The sequence below is a fragment of the Oculina patagonica genome, chromosome 13, assembly GCF_052425735.1.
Source record: "Oculina patagonica isolate OP01 chromosome 13, crgOcupat, whole genome shotgun sequence".
NCBI classification, from domain to species: Eukaryota; Metazoa; Cnidaria; class Anthozoa; order Scleractinia; family Oculinidae; genus Oculina; species Oculina patagonica.
In genome coordinates this window covers 24,220,623-24,237,149 of record NC_135770.1, presented here as the reverse complement: position 1 = coordinate 24,237,149, position 16,527 = coordinate 24,220,623, and the positions used below count along the sequence as shown (strand labels likewise).

The following is a 16,527-nucleotide window of genomic DNA, read 5'->3' as shown; positions in this document are numbered from 1 at the left end:
GCTCTATGTTATATCGAGGTACTTTGTTGTCTTGGTCGTTCTTCGTTTTACGTCACCGGTGAGTGTCACAGCTTCTTACACAGAGGATGAGCCACAATTTTAATATTCCTTCAATGCCAATTAAAAGCGCCGTTTTAATCGTTATCGCAGGTACCTCCGACTTGGGCTGTTCATTCAATGGCTTAATCTTAATCCTTTTGCGTGTTGTCGAATGAATTTTAAGGGGTATCGGAGATTGTGTTAACGTTTGTCCCGATGTGCAGTGTGCAATTTAAAACACAATAACAATCACAGCATTATTTATTCCCATCACCACGCTTTATTTGTTTTATCAGAGCTCTTTTGACAGATGATTATTTTTGCATAAAATGGATGTAAAGTACATGGAGACAGTTCTTATCACTGCACCAAGATATAACCCATGGCTTTGATATGTTTATCTCCATTATCTGGAAAGTGTGAAGCCTCGTTTCCACACGTGTTGGAGTCATCAGGATACCCTCCTGTACCAAACCCGATCCTGGAATCACAGCTGTTGCAGTCATTTTGCTCGTTACTAACGATACCAATTCTTGCTTTGGAATGCGGGTAATCACTAGGGCTCACTGCATTGAACCCTTCCCTGTTACAGTTGCGCTGTAAGGAGGCCTGGGAACCAATCAGCTTCTTCCACGTGTCTCGACCCAGTGTTGTGTTGCGGTATTGCCCGTCAGCGATCAGTGTGTACAGAGAGTTGGCCTGCTTGTTGATGACAATGAAGTTGAGCTCTTGGCCGATCTTCATTCCGAGACAAATCTTGGAGAAGGGTGTGTTCCAGTAGGTCGGTAACTTGGTCTCGTTGTTGTCAAATCCAGTCAAACCTCCTGCAAGGTTAGAGGCATTTCTGTCGCTCCAGAAATGTGAATCATAATGGAACGTTCCCTGTAGTTAAAAAGGAAAAATTTAATTAGTTTTTAACCCGATGAAACGTGCACATTTATTTTACAGTTCGGAGGATAGGTCTGTACCTTGTTTCCATCAATTTTCATGGCTGGCGTCCATCCTCCGTCTCCACATCCAAAGTTTCCCATGTGACAGTAAACAGGAATCTTTTGTGAACCAAACATCAGCGTAAACACATTTGACGACCTGTATAGAGAAGGACAGAATGGAGCTAGTAAGTTTATATTCAAAGAAAACGTTTTTTAGCAAGAACATATTGCAGATGATAGATCACGATACGACATTTTACCACAACTATTCAAATCTGTATACTTTGGTTGAAGACGCTAAAAAAGCCAGTAGGAATTATAATGAACGTTACCTAGGAATAAAACTGACAGTGTCGATGTCAACAATCGATCAGTTTGCTCGTTTTTAGTCCTGATATATTTATTTCTCAGCCATTTTCCTTCATCCTTTCTCTGTCGGAAGATCAGTGAAGGGAAAAAATTGCAGACAGTAGCCCGATTGCGCGCTAATATTTTACACGCTTCCCGGGCTAACGAGTGTAACGACTGCACGCAAATAGAAATGTGCATTTAAACATTTTAATTGTCAACTTACTTGTGTTTGGTAAACAATTCCTTGCAAGAAGAGGCGGCTGTAAAGAAAATGAACTCAGGTTAAAACATGGTTAGAAACTCGTGGTTAAATGAAAGTTAAAAAGCGCTCCTAAAAAAATAGTCATATTGCTAGGATTTCCCGTTTAGCAAACAAAAGGTTTAATTGTGTCCAGTCTATTCTGCTATTCTATAACTGTCGCGGGAGTCACTCACACATTATATTTCGGCTATCGAGGTTTGTAGAATCGGGGTTTGTGAAATCGCTCTAATTGTTGCAAAAGAAAACATTAAACAAGCGGAAAAATAAATAAAGAAATATAGAAATATTTTATATGTTCTATTTATCGTTCATAAAATAAGTTTGCTGCCGTGAAACATATAGGACGCGAGCACACGCGTGCCTCCTCGTAGGCTGTAGAACATAGTATATAGGGTAATACGGGATTTTAATTTTTACCTCGTTTCGTCGTTAATACCAAAATATGATATGTACAGTACATTAAAGAGGGATTTTTCGGAACTTTCGTCTTCGTCTTTCGTTTTTTTTTCGAGAAGATCAAGTATTTCCGACGAAACGTGGTTTGTACCACGCGTGAAATCTCAACGATTTCTCGAGTGACGCGTAAGGCATCTTTACATTATAGATTGTGTGTTGCATTGGGTTCTTTCGAGTAAACTTTGCGAAGGACTGATAGGTGTTTTAAGAGCATTTACATTATGTAAACTGTTATGTTTTAATACCCCCCCCCCCCGCCCCCCCCCCCCAAAAAAAAAAAAAAAAAAAATCTGCTGTGCTCTTCCTGGTACTGTTTCATGTTGCAATTGCAACACACAGAGACACGGCACAATACTATCATGTCACATAAACAGTTTCTTAGCTTATGTTCGGAGACAATGTTTTTTGGTGGCGTTAACGTGTAAGTGGGCAAGAAATTTAGCTGCATTTACAGGCTACATTTTCAAAGAGTTTTGATGTTTCTTTAAGATAATTTGCAATCAAATATTCCTCAGCAACGAAGCTTATAAATGATTTCGAAGAAACTGTACTGTCCTTACGAACCCACAATTTCTATTTTTTTCTTTCCATAACTATAACTACAAACTTTTCTTTCTGGTATTTACATAGTTTTATCGCCTGAAAAACATAGGATTTGCTCCGTGGGTTTTAGATTAGTGTCAGAACATTAAATCTGTTAATACTATCTGCTCTCACCTTCAACAGTAGTTTCGTTTTTAATTTCTTCCACCGTATTCTGAAGCTCATCGAGTTGTATTTTCATGTCCTCCAATAAGGCCTTGATCTGTTTGCAACATTTGGTCCTCTTTGCGTCAACAGCCGAACTTAGTACAATCAACACCAACAACGACAGACAACCTGAAAGTGAGATGAGAAAAGAATACATCGTGAGTTTTTTGGGGGCCGCTAAAATATATTTTCACAACGTAACAATCGAAGGATTATTTAGACATGATCTTTGGCAAAAACTTCAAGCACGGCTATGACACAATTTCAACATAAAGTTAGTAAGATATGTTACACGCGACATGGCACACAATCTTTATATGATCTTTGTTTGTGAAAAAAGAAACATTGGAAAACTGAAAGCTGCTTGTGTCTTTCTTAAAGTGCCTATGAAGTTAAATTTAATTGATGCTTATTTAAAAGACTTTTACAAATTAAGAAGAATGACGTTTACCGTTTTGAAAGATCTTCTCAGTATTTATTATAATAGGTATTTGCAGCAAATACCTATTACACGACGGGTGTCATTTTGTGTCTTTTGTAGTGTACATCAATGGTACCAGTTTGGGGAGCACAGCTCAAATATACCAAGAGATATTCTTGACTCAGTGCTTCATCTTTTTGTGGAACAATTAATGGCGTCATCACTTTCCTCATTTGCATATTACAACAACGTAAATATCTCTAAAACGAAAAAAGATATCGCAAAAAGGAAAACGCCATTCTTCTTTATTTTCCACTTCACAGGCACTTTAAGGCTATGCTTACACTAGACCGGTTCGAAAAGGATCCAAATGGATCCGGTCCGAAAATAGGCCTTCCGTTTTCACGGAACCGTTCTGGAACCGGTCAGAAAAACTGGATCTGCTGTTTTGCAAACTTCAAGGAGAACAAGTACGTTGTTTCAACTTCCACCGCAGATGTCGTTAATACTGAGGCTAGTATTTTGCTTTTTACCTACCTTTCATATTTTTGGAGAAAATGTATCAATGACAAGTCACTGATGGCGTCTAAACTTGAGTGATCAAAAGCTGGCAGAAAAAAAAGTATTGTTAAGTTGCAATTTTGACTTGAGCTCAACAATAAAAAAATAAATAAATAAATAAATAAATACGTCTCAACGAATCTTATCTGGCATTCTTTAGCTATCATATACACAACCTAACTAAGTGGTTACAACAAAAATAGGGTTTATAATGTGCTAAAACGGGTTTTATCTCGTAGGTCTTTATGATATTTCGAATGAAGTGATTTATTGCGTTGAAATTGTCGATGATGATTTGTGGTTTATTAGAAAAAGACCAATTACTTTTAAGTTTTTGTTTATCATTTTTGGCGTGATTATTCGCCTCATTTCTCATGTGACGCTTCTCGTTTCCGGATTTGCAGGCTGTTCGCTTTTGTATTATTTTCCTAACTAAAAGAAGTCACAGACCCATAAAAACTTGTGAAATAGGGCAATTATTTCCTTTTTAAAAGTTTACACTTTAAACAATATTTGAAATAAATACCAACCCGACCATCGTGTTGAAATTAGAAAGCTGAATTTAATAATCTTGAGATTTTTTTTTAGTCAAGGGTTGTAAGTCAGAGTAAGACCTTACACTTCAGTTTTATTTTACAATGTCTCCCGCGACCTCCTACTAAAAATAAAAAAACCCTCCATAAATAACTAATATCAGTGTAAAAGAATTATGAAGAAAAACAATAGCCTCAATTTTGTTTGATTGTCATATTTTTATCAGTTATCTTTTTTTCATTAATCTTATGCTCACTTTGTTTATATTATGCGCGCTCATCATGTACCCATCTTTGACCACGCACTATTGGTGTTGTAAAACATTAATAATATTTCTGTTCTCATTTAGCTTTTTTACTTATCGTGCTATGCTACAAATACATTAAGTTTATTAACAACAGCAAAATCAAGTCTGCTTTGTCTTTGACCGCAGTACAGTGTAAAAATTTGATCATTATTAGTATAAACATTGTTAAATGTTCACTGCTATTCAATTTCGGCTCTCATCTGATGTATTTTATATTGCGGAAACAAGTCCCTGACTTCATAGTCTACAATATCAATTTTGAGTTACCAGTTTATGAATAAAAACTCTAGATGGTCACATTTCATTTGGCAGAGGATAAGCATTTTTCAAAATAAAGTACATACTATAAAAACTAAACACTACTAAGAAATACGAAATTTTGCGATGAATGAATACATAAAGAGACTACTGCACAGAACTTTGTCGAAATTAAAACACTCGTATTTTAGTCATTTATTCTTTCAAATCTGACCAGAATTGATACAACTACAATTTGTTGCACATTATATTTTTTTCGTAAAGGTTTGTCCTCATTCCGTTTTAATATAAGCTTGATGAAACACCAACAAAGTGCGCGTGATCTAAAATTCCGAGTATTGTCAAATTACAAGTGCAGCTTAATGATGAAGTCTTGTATAATATTTAGACTTCTATTTTCTCTCAGAGATTTTCAAACATGTTAATACTGATTGAACTGATCACAACAACTTGGTGTGATCGAAAGACAAAGGCAATGAAGAAGAAGAGCTAAACAACACTATAAATGCCGTGGAGGCAAAGGGAAAAAACTAAAAATGAGACCAAACAGATCAAACAGAAAGATGGATTTTCTGAAGAACCACGATGCTATATTTAATTTGATTCAATCGAATCAAACATGCGAAGGAAAAACGCGAATTTTTTCAAAAAATGTTACGGTTATCGATTAAAGAGTTGTGCTGCAGAATTTAAGGGTCTCTGTTGAGGAAAAGTCTGGTAACCTACCTTGCTTGTTGTGCCTGGGTTGGCTCCTTCACCTCGCTTCACAAACCAGCAACTCCAGTATGTAGAAGAACTGCTAAGTGTTAGTCGTTTTATACCACTGACAATGACCTTGTTTCGACGTACGTGATTAAACACATGAATACTAAACGAATTCATTTACGTCTGTGTTGCCAGGATAAAAGCTTTTTTGGCTTTCTTTTAGAAAAGAATTCACATCCTGTTTGCGTTTCCAGGATGAAAATTTTTCATGAAACTGTTGGTATCTTCGAAATATTTTAACTTCTACAAAATGTGCCCCCAGAAAGTATAACTGCTTAGCGCTAAGAGGAATTTTTTTCGCTGGGTCGGCTTCTTCACCTCGCTTCACAAACCAGCAACTCAAGTGTGTAGGTCTTGCAGTACTGCTAAGTGTCAATGCCCCACTTTCGAGGAACGTAAGAATACACATGAATACTTAACGAATTCACTTACGTCTTCGTCGCCAGGATAAAAGTTTTTTTTTGACGTTCTTAAGAAAAGAATTCACATCCTGTTTGCGTTTTCAGAATGAAAATTTTTCATGAAATTGTTGGTATCTTCGAAGTATTTTGTTATTACAAATCAACGAAGCTTTTCCAGCTATGTTTTGCCTCTAACAGCTATTTGGCGCCTTATTTGCCATAAAAATTAAAATTTCTTAGAGGAAAGAAGACTAGCACAATTTCGATATTTTAAAATTCAACCTAAACAATTGACATCGCGACGAGGCTCTGGGGAATAAACCCCACAATCTCTATAGTTTATTCCCCGGAGCCTCGTACTGAGGTCTATTGTTTTAGGCTGAATTTTAATATATCGAAATTGGGCTATTGCATTGATAACAGATGTGTTAGGACAAGTGGTAATTTTTTATATTTTTTCATTGTATTTTAACTATTTAAGAGTCATTTTCCTTTTTCTTGAGTAACCTCTATTTGAGGGATTTTTTAATCGAATTTCGGGGTTTTTTTTCAGTGTTTGTGCTGTATTTATTTCTGTATTATTGGAAATTATTAAGGTGTAAAATATTTTCGCGTAAATTATGATAAAAACATGTATTTAATCAGTTCTTTCACCAGTGTTATTTTCTGCTTACACTCTGATTAGTATTGTCAAATTACAGGCATAGTTGACTTTACACCCACTATTACGTGACCGGAGTCATGTCATATAACCAGGCGTTTTGAAATTTTTAGTTAACATGTAAGCTTAACAAGTTTGTATGCTTTAAATTGTATATATTATTGGGAATAATGAAGATCCCTAATTTTCTAGCAAAACGTCTTTCAAAAATAGTACGCCTACACATACATGTCATTGAAATAGATGACAAGCTAACATTCTAAATATTTATTTATCCCCAGAATAGTTTATTCCATGTATGTTGCTTTTCATCTTTATATAATCTGTTCTCCTACCGGTGTTTTGTATATCAATTTTCTCTTCCAATAGAAGTAGATATAGTTAGAAACCTTTAGAAACGAATAAGGGGATTGTGTTATTATTCAAAACAAAAATAATGATCATACGTCATTATAAATAATATTAAAACGATTTCTGCACTGCATGTGCTATTTTCTTAAGGCAGTGTTGGTGTATTAGAAATATTTTTTTTATCGCACATCAGTAAACCATTTTTAAGCTATAGATTTCTACTGTAACAACTGTCCGGTGCCCTTTGAGAGTTGCTTAAGTTGTAACAAATAATATCTTTGACTGCTTTACATTATATTGATGACAGATGCGTAAGGGGTTAGTGGTTTGTTATTGTCAAATAAACAAAGCGTAGGATAAATGTGTAAAGAAAGTGTCAAATTTGAACAACTGAAATTTGAATATCCTTTGTCCATAAGATGAGAGCAGTAAGACAAATTCCCTTACCATTACATGGCTATTCAGCTAGTCTGTTTGGGAGGCAAACACAAGAAATGCGGTAATACATTGCATCTTTCAGCACTTTGGGAAACAAACAGAAAATGACAAAACAACTATTCAAATAAAATTCAATTGCCAATAATTAAGATTAAAGCCTTGGCTAAACGATCAAATATTTTCTTTCAACATCGTGTTTGTTGCACACAACATGGAGTGGCTAAACGAGCAAACAATGTTTGATCAGACATCGAACAAAGTGAGCCCACAAAACGCTTTGTGCGTATTACCGCTGAGATCACGGAGCGACGTCACATAGATTCGGTTTCTGATTGGTTGCTTTTTCCCGCCTGAGCTTGCTTTGTTTGCAGAGGTGGCTAAACGATCAAACATTTGCGCGTGAAGCAAAATGTTGGATGAAAATGTTTGATCCAGATCAAACATGGGAAACCATTAAAATGCAATGTTTATAGAGGTGGCTAAACGGTCAAACATGCTCTTCCAACACGAAGTTGGATGAAAATGTTTGATCGTTTAGCCGAGGCTTAATTGTTTTCAAATATTGATATTTATGCCATTAATAATCAACCGCGGGAAAAAGCCAACTGACCGCTTTAATGATAATGATAAATGATAATCAATTTATACAGCGCATTTTTCATATGTAATGTTCAAATGCGCTGTACACATACTGTAATTTACTACACAAAGGCCAGACCACAACACCGGGAACTTCGTGCCCTACTCTTTGCGAATAGTGTGTGGGTTCTTTAACGTCCCCTGTTATAAGACTGAGGATACAGGAGACGGGACCTACGGTTTATCGTCCTTTTCCGAGAAGACTAAAATGTCTAACCATTTGCAGATGTAATTAAAAAGGCAGCACATTCTGTTGGTCCGGTCTGGGGTTCGAACCCACGACCTCCCGCACAGCAGTCCGGCGCTCTACCAACTGAGCTAACCAGGCGGCGGTTTATTGAGGTGTTCTACTGAAAATGTAGCAAGTAATGTGAAAAAGTGGCCTTGAAATAATTGCGAAATTGATCACAGAATTTACATTTGATTCATGACAACAACAGTAACGCAAAAAATGATATATATAGAAATTTGTCTTTGGCTGCACTAACAGGTTCATGCTGCTTTAAAACAAATTTCAAGACTGATCAGTGGTTTTTTAGCTAATATAACCTTTTTAAAAGACTCCTGTTCTTGTTGCGAACTTCATCACGTCTCAATTTTTTTACTCAAGGATGCCATTTTGTTTTTCACACATTTAACATCACGTGACTGAAAGCAACCAACAACCAAAAACCGTTGGAAGAGCAATAACAATGGTGTGTCAACAGGCAGTTTTTTCTTTCCTTCACGCTTCGCGCTACAAGCAAACTAACTAAATAGACCGCTTGTTCTTGTAGGCTAAGAGCGAGCAAGGTTTTATGTTCAAAGCGTTGGTTAGCATCTTCAAAAGTATGAATAAAACGCAAAGCAAGGTTTCATGTTTAAAGCCTCCACATCTTACTGTACAAGTCTGAATAAAAAGTAAAGCAGGTTTTTGCTACCCTGGATACCGGAGGGTTTTTTGGGGGGGAAATACGCCATTTGTGAGCGGCGAGGCCGCGATCTCGCTCACAAAAACATCTTTCCCGAAAAAAAGAAAAAAAAAACCTTGGCACCCAGGGTATGTTTTGGTTTGCGTCATTACAAGTATGAATAAAAATTTAAGCAAGGCTTCATGTCAAAGCGTTGGTTCGCGTCTTCACAATCAATAATTAGTTTAGCGAGGTTTTTTGTTCGGATTGTTGTATATCGTCTCCACAAGTATGACTAAAAAGTTAAGCGAGGTTTCATGTTTAAAGCGTTGGTTCGTGTCTTTCTTTACCAGTAGGAATAAAAGGCAAAGCGAGGCTTCATGTTCAAAGCGTTTGTTCGCGCCTTCACAAGTATGTAATAATAAGTTAAGCAGAGGTTTCATCTTCAAAGCGTTGGTTCGCGCCTTCACAAGTATGTAATAATAAGTTAAGCGAGGCTTCATCTTCAAAGCGTTGGTTCGCGTCTTCACAAGTATGAATAAAGGTTAAGCGAATAATGGCCAACAATTAGTCACTTGCGACTTAAACGAATGAAACAATCGATTTCTGTTACATAATGATGCAGAATTTTGATTTGAGGGGCTTTTGATGTTGTTTAGACGTTCGTTAACATCTCGGGCAGAATGCATTCTAAAGAAACCCGTTTCTGTAACTTAAACAAATCATCAACAAGTAAAGTGTTTACGATGATGTTTAAGACTCCTGTTTACTGCCACAATGCTAAGCAGTTATATTTTTGGGAGGCAAATTTTGTTAGCGGCAGTCTATAGCTGAAAGAATAGTTTATTGATTTATGATAACAATATATTTCTAAGATACCAACAGCTTCATGAGAAATTTTCATCCTGGAAACGCAAACAGGATGTGAATTCTTTTCTTTAGAACGCCAAAAAAAAACTTTCTTCCTGGCGACAAAGACGTTAGTGAATTCGTTTAGTATTCATGCGTTTAATCACGTACGTCGAAAGAAGGTCATTGTCAGTGGTATAAAACAACTAACACTGAGCAGTTCTCCTACACACTGGAGTTTCTGGTTTGTGAAGCGAGGTGAAGAAGCCAACCCAGGCATAACAGGTAGGTTACCAGAATTAAAGAACCTTCTACTCTACAGGCATTAATTTCAAATATCGATTTATGTTCTAAACTTTAAGAAAGGAAATAATTGTTCTATTTTGAAATATATGGGCATGTTTCTTCTTTTAGTCAAGGAAATGTTACAATAGCGAAGAGCCTACGGATCCGGAGACGAGAAGCTTCAGATAAAAAAAGAGGCGAATAATCACGTCAAAAATGATTAACAAGAACTTAAAAGTGATTGGTCTTTTTTTAAAAAAAACCACAAATCATCATCGACAATTTCAATGCACTAAATCACTTCACTTGAAATATCATAAACAACTACGAGATAAAACCCGTTTTAGCACATTATAATCCCTATTTTTGTTTTAACCACTTAGTAAGGCTGTGTATGTGATAGCCAAGATTCATTGAGACGTATTTTTTTTATTTTTGAGCTCAAGTTAAAATTGCTACTAAACAATACTTTGTTTCCTTTCACTCGAGTTTGAACGCCATCAGTGACTTGACATTGATACATTTGCTCCAGAAATATGAAAGGTAGGTAAAAAGAAAATTGCTAGCCTAAATATCACCGACATCTACTGTGGAAGTTGGAACAACGTACTTGTTCTCCTTTAAGTTTTCAGCACGGTTCCGTGTAAACGGAAGGCCTATATTCGGACCGGATTCATTTGGATCCTTTTGGAACCGTCCCAGTGTAAACACAGCCTTAAGAAAGACACTAGCACCTCTCATTTTTCCACTGTTTTTTTTTTTCTTTCACCAAGGATCATATAAAGATTGTGTGCCGTACCGCGTGTAACGTATCTTACTAACTTCATGAAGAAATTGTCACATAGCCGTGTTGAATTTTCTGGCAGAGATCATGTTTAGATGATTTTGCGATTGTTAGATTGTGAAAATACTGTATGTTCAGCGACCCCAAAACATTCACGATGTATTCTCTTCTCATCTCACTTTCAGGTTGTTTGTCGTTGTTGGTGTTGATTGTACTAAGCTCAGCTGTTTACGCGAAGAGGACTAAATGTTGCAAACAGATCAAGGCCCTATTGGAGGACATGAAAATACAAATCGATGAGCTCCAGAATACGGTGGAAGAAATTAAAAACGAGACTACTGTTGAAGGTGAAAACAGTTAGTATTAACAGATTTAATGTTCTGACACTAATCTAAAATCCCACGGAACAATACCAATGTTTTCAGGCCATAAAACTATGAAAATACCAAAAAATTGTACTTATAAAATGAATGGAAAGAAAAAAAATATAGAAATCGTGGGGTAGTAAGGACAGTGTAGTTTCTTCGAAATCATTTGCAGGGTTCATTGCGGAGGAATATTTGAGTGCAAATTATCTTAAAGGAACATCGAAACTCTTTGACTGGTGTCCAGTCTATTTCGGGCCATTTTTAATTGTCGTGGGAGACGCAATATATTTCAGCATAGTAGGGTCGCCTCTACTAACTATTATTTCAGCTATATGCTAGCTGCTGAGAGTGATGAGGTATGAGCAATCAAAGTTCAGGAAAACATTCGTGTGTCGTCCTTTCAGAATAAGAGCTAAAACTCTCTTTGTGGGAAAAAATTGAGTCAATTTCGACATGCTTCCAACTCTGAAAGCGACTAAACCCCTCTCAACCCCTCCCTACCTTGTCATTTTATTATGCATCGTAAACATGGTATAGTAAACAGACGCTAAATTGCTCCGAATTGCTTGCCAGCACCTTGTAACCATGTTATGTTTAGTCAACTTTATTTAGTATTTTCGTTTTCATTTATTGCTCCAAAGTTTCCAGATTAAAACCCATACAAACTAAAGTCCACAATTTATATGCAAATTTCATGCTTGGGCTGCCTGTGACCAAAGTACTAAAAAATGCGTCAAAAGTCAAAAGCTGACGTCTGTGGTGCTTTCGACTGGGAAATCCGCATCTGGATTTTGAATTTCGGATTTCGGATTTCCCAATAAAAGACGAAATCCAAAATGGATTTTAACGCAAACAAATGAGCTGGATTTCAATAATAGTTGTGCATGCGTTCTATAACTCTAGCCAAATTTCTTTTCCGCCTTCTGAAAACCAACAACGCGAAATGACTAAATTCTGCGTATTTTGAACCAGACCGCTAAGTTTTGGACTTTTTTTTTGGAACTAAACTTCACCTATCGAATGCATTTTTCAGTGCTGTGGTTCGCCACTCTAGGTTACGCACTCACAGTTGGAGCATCGTAGACTGCTGTTCACTTAAAAAATTGGGCAAATCATATTTCGGGTTTACCAAAATACGCAAAGATAACAAATCCATGAAATCCAAATTTGGATTTTTTTTTATTAGAAATCCACCTCAGAGAAGGATTTCGATTAGTCAAAATTCATTTTTGGATTTTGTATTTTATTGGGAAATCCGAAATCAGGATTTCCAAATCTAAAGCACCCCTAGTTTCAACAGAAAATCGAGATGGTTTAATTCATGATTAAAAATAAAAAACATTACTCTGGTTTTAAAAAATGTTAAGAAGTGTTCGTAAAATTTCCGTAAAAAAGTCCCAACGTTTAGGCTAAAACTTCAGCCTTCATTAAGGGGAAAGTGATAAGGGAATTTGTAAAAAGCATGTTCTTACAATATGCAAATCGGAACCTAATTATGTTCTGTCCCTAAAGGCTAAATTTAGAAATTCGTGCGGTAAATGCATGCCATCATCGTGGTTCAGCGGATTCCTGCAAGTATAAATTTCCCAAGCCTCCAAAATACGTCTTTTGCGCCAATTTATGCCAATCGAGAAATTAGCGGTCGCGGTCCACGTTCTTTAAATACGCAGAATTTTGTCATTTTGCGTTGTTGTTTTTCAGAAAAAGGCGAAGAAATTTGCCAGTGGTTATACAAAACTGGTAATCTTAGGAATTTGACTAAATTTCATTGGAGTTTTGTTCAGGAGGCCGAGCGCTTTTTAACATTTAACCACGGATTTCTAACCGTGTTTTAACCTGAGTTTATTTTCTTTGCAGCCGTTCCCGCCTTATCTTGTAAGGAACTGTATGCCAAACACAAGTAAGTTCAGAGTTAAATGCTTTAATACACATTTCTGCTGCAGTCGTTCTACCACTTTGCTCGGGAAGCATGTAGAATATTGGAGCGCAAAAAGGCTCCAGTGCAGTGTGTGCCCTGCACTGATCTTTTGGTAGAGAAGGGAGAGAGGAAAATGACTGAAAAATAAAGATGTTAGGACTAAAAACGAGCGAAGCGATTGATTTTTGTCATTGACGCTGTGTTTTGTTCTTGAGTACATAATTCACATTGGCATCTTTCAGCGTCTTAACCAAAGAATACAGGTATGAATCTGAAAGGTTCATCGAATTTTTCTGGTCTCTCGAGAGAAAATGTTTTGTTAGATACAAAGTGACTACTTCTATTCTGTCCTTCCCTAAACAGGTCGTCAAAAGTATTCACCCTGATGTTTGGTTCACAAAAGATTCCTGTTTACTGTCACATGGGAAACTTTGGATGTGGAGATGGAGGATGGACGCTGGCCATGAAGATTTATGGAAACGCGGTAACGTGAACCCATCCTCAGCAATGTGAAATAAGTTAGACATTTCATCCGAATAAAAGCTGAAATTTTCCGTTTTAATTTCAGAGAACGTTTCATTACAATTCTCCTTACTGGAGCAACAAAAATGCCTATAACCTTGCAGGAGGCCAGACTGGGTTTGACTCACAAGAGACCAAGTTACCGACCTACTGGAACACACCCTTCTCAAAGATCTGTCTTGGTATGAAGATCGGCCAACAGATCAACTTCATTGTCATCAACAAGCAGGCCAACTCTCTGTACTCACTGATCGCTGACGGGCAATACCGCGCCACCTCACTGGGTCGTGACACGTGGAAGACGCTGATTGGTTCACAGGCCGCCTTACAACCCAACTGTAACAAGGAAGGCTTCAATGCTATGAGTACTTCTGAAAACCATTCTAAAGCAAGGATTGGTTTCCTTGCTAACAACGACAATGACTGCGGCTCCTGTGATTCCAGAATTGGGTTTGGTGGAGGAGGGTGGTCTGATAATTCCAACACGTGTGGAAACCAAGGATCGGTCTCAATCAGAGCCATGGGATATATCTTGGTGCAGTGACAAAATGATCTCCTGTCAAAAAAAGCACTGAAGTTAACTGATAAACCAAACTGTTGTAGTTAGATTTGGAGAAAAAGCAAAGTTTTGCCAAACAAATAAAGCGAGGTGATGGGAATAAATAACGTTTCTTACTTATGTTATATTGTGTTTGAAACTGCACACTGTAAAATCTTCGAGACCTTTGAAATTCGTTCGGGAGCACGCAGAAGTATTTATATTTAAGCTCCTCAACAAACAGTTCAAGTCGGACTTATTTCTAGAACTCGATTATCTGCCATACAATACAGTGCTTATTTACGTTGATATGGAACAAATATTGAAATGTTCGATGAGGATTAAATTAATGTTAATGACTCCCAAGTTACACGTCCCAAAGAGAGAAGTATTCCATAGAAGTACAAGTTGGTTGAAAAAATCTAGGAAAATTGCTTAAGATACTAAAAGTTAAAGAATCTGCCCCACTAAAACTGCAGAACGTCATACATGATAAGTTTTTTTCGCAATTTTCAGAGAAAACATTTGTGAAATGACAACCTAAAGCGATTTTAATTTTCTGTCTTTAAAACAGTTTTAAAATGAAACTTCTATTATAGAGATCACTATTTTTTGGCTAGGGTATTTTTCTATAAAGACTCGGACAACTTAGAAACACACGAAACAAATGTATTTCCAACTAACAAAAAAGCATTTGCATGCCTCAGAAAATTTAATTGTGGCTGAAATATAGCCAAAGTAGAAAAGGCGAGAATTTTTTATGACGCATGCTGACTGCATGCGTTTCTTAAGTGAATATTTTGTGCCACCCATCCCTTTTACTGCTAGTGGCCAGCTCATATGAGTGTTAATCATTTCTATTGTTTTTTCTCTGTATTTAATTTGTGTCTCCAAATTAGCATGGGATTTTCCCAGGCTAAAAGGTTTTCACTCCTTAATTAAGTTTTTTTCTTTCTATCTCACAAAGAGATCATTCGTGTACAGGGGCAGTTTCAATTACGGACATTTTTGCTTCAAGAAGGTTTCCGCTTACGGGAGCTTGGACTGTACTAACAAAATGCTGCGCCATTAAACATACAAAAAATGCTTTAAAAGTGTAGAGCAGCTTGAAGCGTCAGTATCCTCTGCGCCCGTCCCTTAAAGGGACTTTGTCACGGATTTTACCAGATTTTTTAACAGCAAAAATTTATATCTGTGTCGTAGAAAACCTAAAAATAATAGTCCATTTTATATTTAAAATTGCTATATTAGATCACTAAAACTGTTAACGAGCATCTTTGGCTGCGGATGGCTCGGATGGAAACGGATTGAAAATTGAAAAAGTTAGGCTAACGTTTCCAAATTGTTTCCGCGCGTCATCAAAAAATCGATATCTATAGCCGTAGGTTGATTTCTATCCGCATATTAAGGTTATATTTAACAATTAGACTACGAGCCCGAGTTTTCTATGAGCAAATAGTCAACGAGGCGCAGCCGAGTTGACTATCGCTCATAGAAAACGAGGGTGAGTAGTCTAATTGTTTTAGTAGAAACTCTAAATGATTGCAGTCCAAACCCTACAATATTGTGCACTTTGAAGACAAAAATCAAGAAAATATTTCGCTTAAAGAGCTACTCGCGCGCGCGACTGTTTTCTATCGGCGAATAGAAAACAGTGGGAGAACCAATCAGATTCGCGGATTTCCAGTAGAACACAGCTGAGTTTCTACTAACTTCCTTTAGATGTTCAAAGATAATGTTCTTTCATGGGTTTGGTTGCCAACCACTAATTTCAGAACAGTTAAGACAAAAAATCTGCGAAATCCCCGTGACATAGCTCCTTTAACGTAAACCCAGCAAAATAATGAAGGGAATCTAAAAGTAATGGAACTGCTGCTTAAATACAATATAAACTAGTAAGCATATGCGTCTTTCTCTCTCACCAAACTAGTAATGTTTATAGTAATGCAAAACAATTGTCACAGAATAAGACACAGCCAAGGTGTTTGTGTTGTAACAGCTGTGATAATTTAGATTTTCATGTTTGGCGATACTGTGGAGCGAGGGACTATCCGATCGATGGCCAGCCATCAGAGAGTGATTTTCATTTCCGTCAGAAAACTTCTCCAGATCTGCAACGATAGTTTAGTCTTGTGTCGTAACGCTGATAACGCTACTTCAGCTCCTCTTCGCAATGTATATATTAATTCCCCGCAAAATTTACGTGTATCCGCGCGATTGTATATGACGTCGAGAGTGGCGCTTTTT

General features: G+C 36.9%; 2 protein-coding genes across 5 annotated transcripts in view; one reads left to right on the top strand and one right to left on the bottom strand.

Annotated features, from left to right (window-relative positions):
• Window positions 1–14,436, top strand: part of LOC144636481 (putative skeletal organic matrix protein 5) — a 17,116-nt gene extending 2,680 nt beyond the window's left edge. The window contains exons 1-5 of one of the 2 annotated variants that reach the window (XM_078495698.1): window positions 9,516–10,693; window positions 11,120–11,281; window positions 13,160–13,202; window positions 13,584–13,704; window positions 13,789–14,436. In XM_078495698.1, coding sequence (XP_078351824.1) covers window positions 10,687–10,693; window positions 11,120–11,281; window positions 13,160–13,202; window positions 13,584–13,704; window positions 13,789–14,286 — 831 coding nt within the window. In that variant the 5' untranslated portion in view covers window positions 9,516–10,686 and the 3' untranslated portion in view covers window positions 14,287–14,436. Of the gene's footprint in view, window positions 1–9,515; window positions 10,694–11,119; window positions 11,282–13,159; window positions 13,203–13,583; window positions 13,705–13,788 lie in introns of those variants that run through there. The other variant, XM_078495697.1, reaches the window with a different exon arrangement.
• LOC144636477 (putative skeletal organic matrix protein 5) lies at window positions 7–6,012 on the bottom strand. 3 transcript variants are annotated; one of them, XM_078495693.1, is made up of 6 exons: window positions 5,598–6,012; window positions 3,749–3,818; window positions 2,758–2,919; window positions 1,546–1,582; window positions 1,008–1,128; window positions 7–921 (listed from the first exon to the last, which is right to left on the bottom strand). In XM_078495693.1, exons 2-6 carry the CDS (start codon window positions 3,753–3,755, stop codon window positions 400–402), a joined length of 849 nt encoding a protein of 282 aa, XP_078351819.1. In that variant the 5' UTR covers window positions 3,756–3,818; window positions 5,598–6,012; the 3' UTR covers window positions 7–399. The 3 variants fall into 3 exon arrangements, with proteins under 3 accessions (XP_078351819.1, XP_078351820.1, XP_078351817.1); XM_078495694.1 differs by lacking the exon at window positions 5,598–6,012 and having other exon boundaries at window positions 3,749–5,151; XM_078495691.1 differs by lacking the exons at window positions 3,749–3,818; window positions 5,598–6,012 and having other exon boundaries at window positions 2,758–3,517.
• Window positions 14,437–16,527: the final 2,091 nt, after the last annotated feature.

What these genes read in the sequence shown, in the direction of transcription:
- LOC144636477 (XM_078495691.1), bottom strand. Translation starts at nt 2,947, where the DNA reads ATGTATTCTTTTCTCATCTCACTTTCAGGTTGTCTGTCGTTGTTGGTG. An exon ending in AAACGAAACTACTGTTGAAG is followed by an intron (nt 1,583 to 2,757) that starts GTGAGAGCAGAT and finishes TTTTCTTTACAG; the next exon opens with CCGCCTCTTCTTGCAAGGAA. An exon ending in TGAAAATTGATGGAAACAAG is followed by an intron (nt 922 to 1,007) that starts GTACAGACCTAT and finishes TTTTAACTACAG; the next exon opens with GGAACGTTCCATTATGATTC.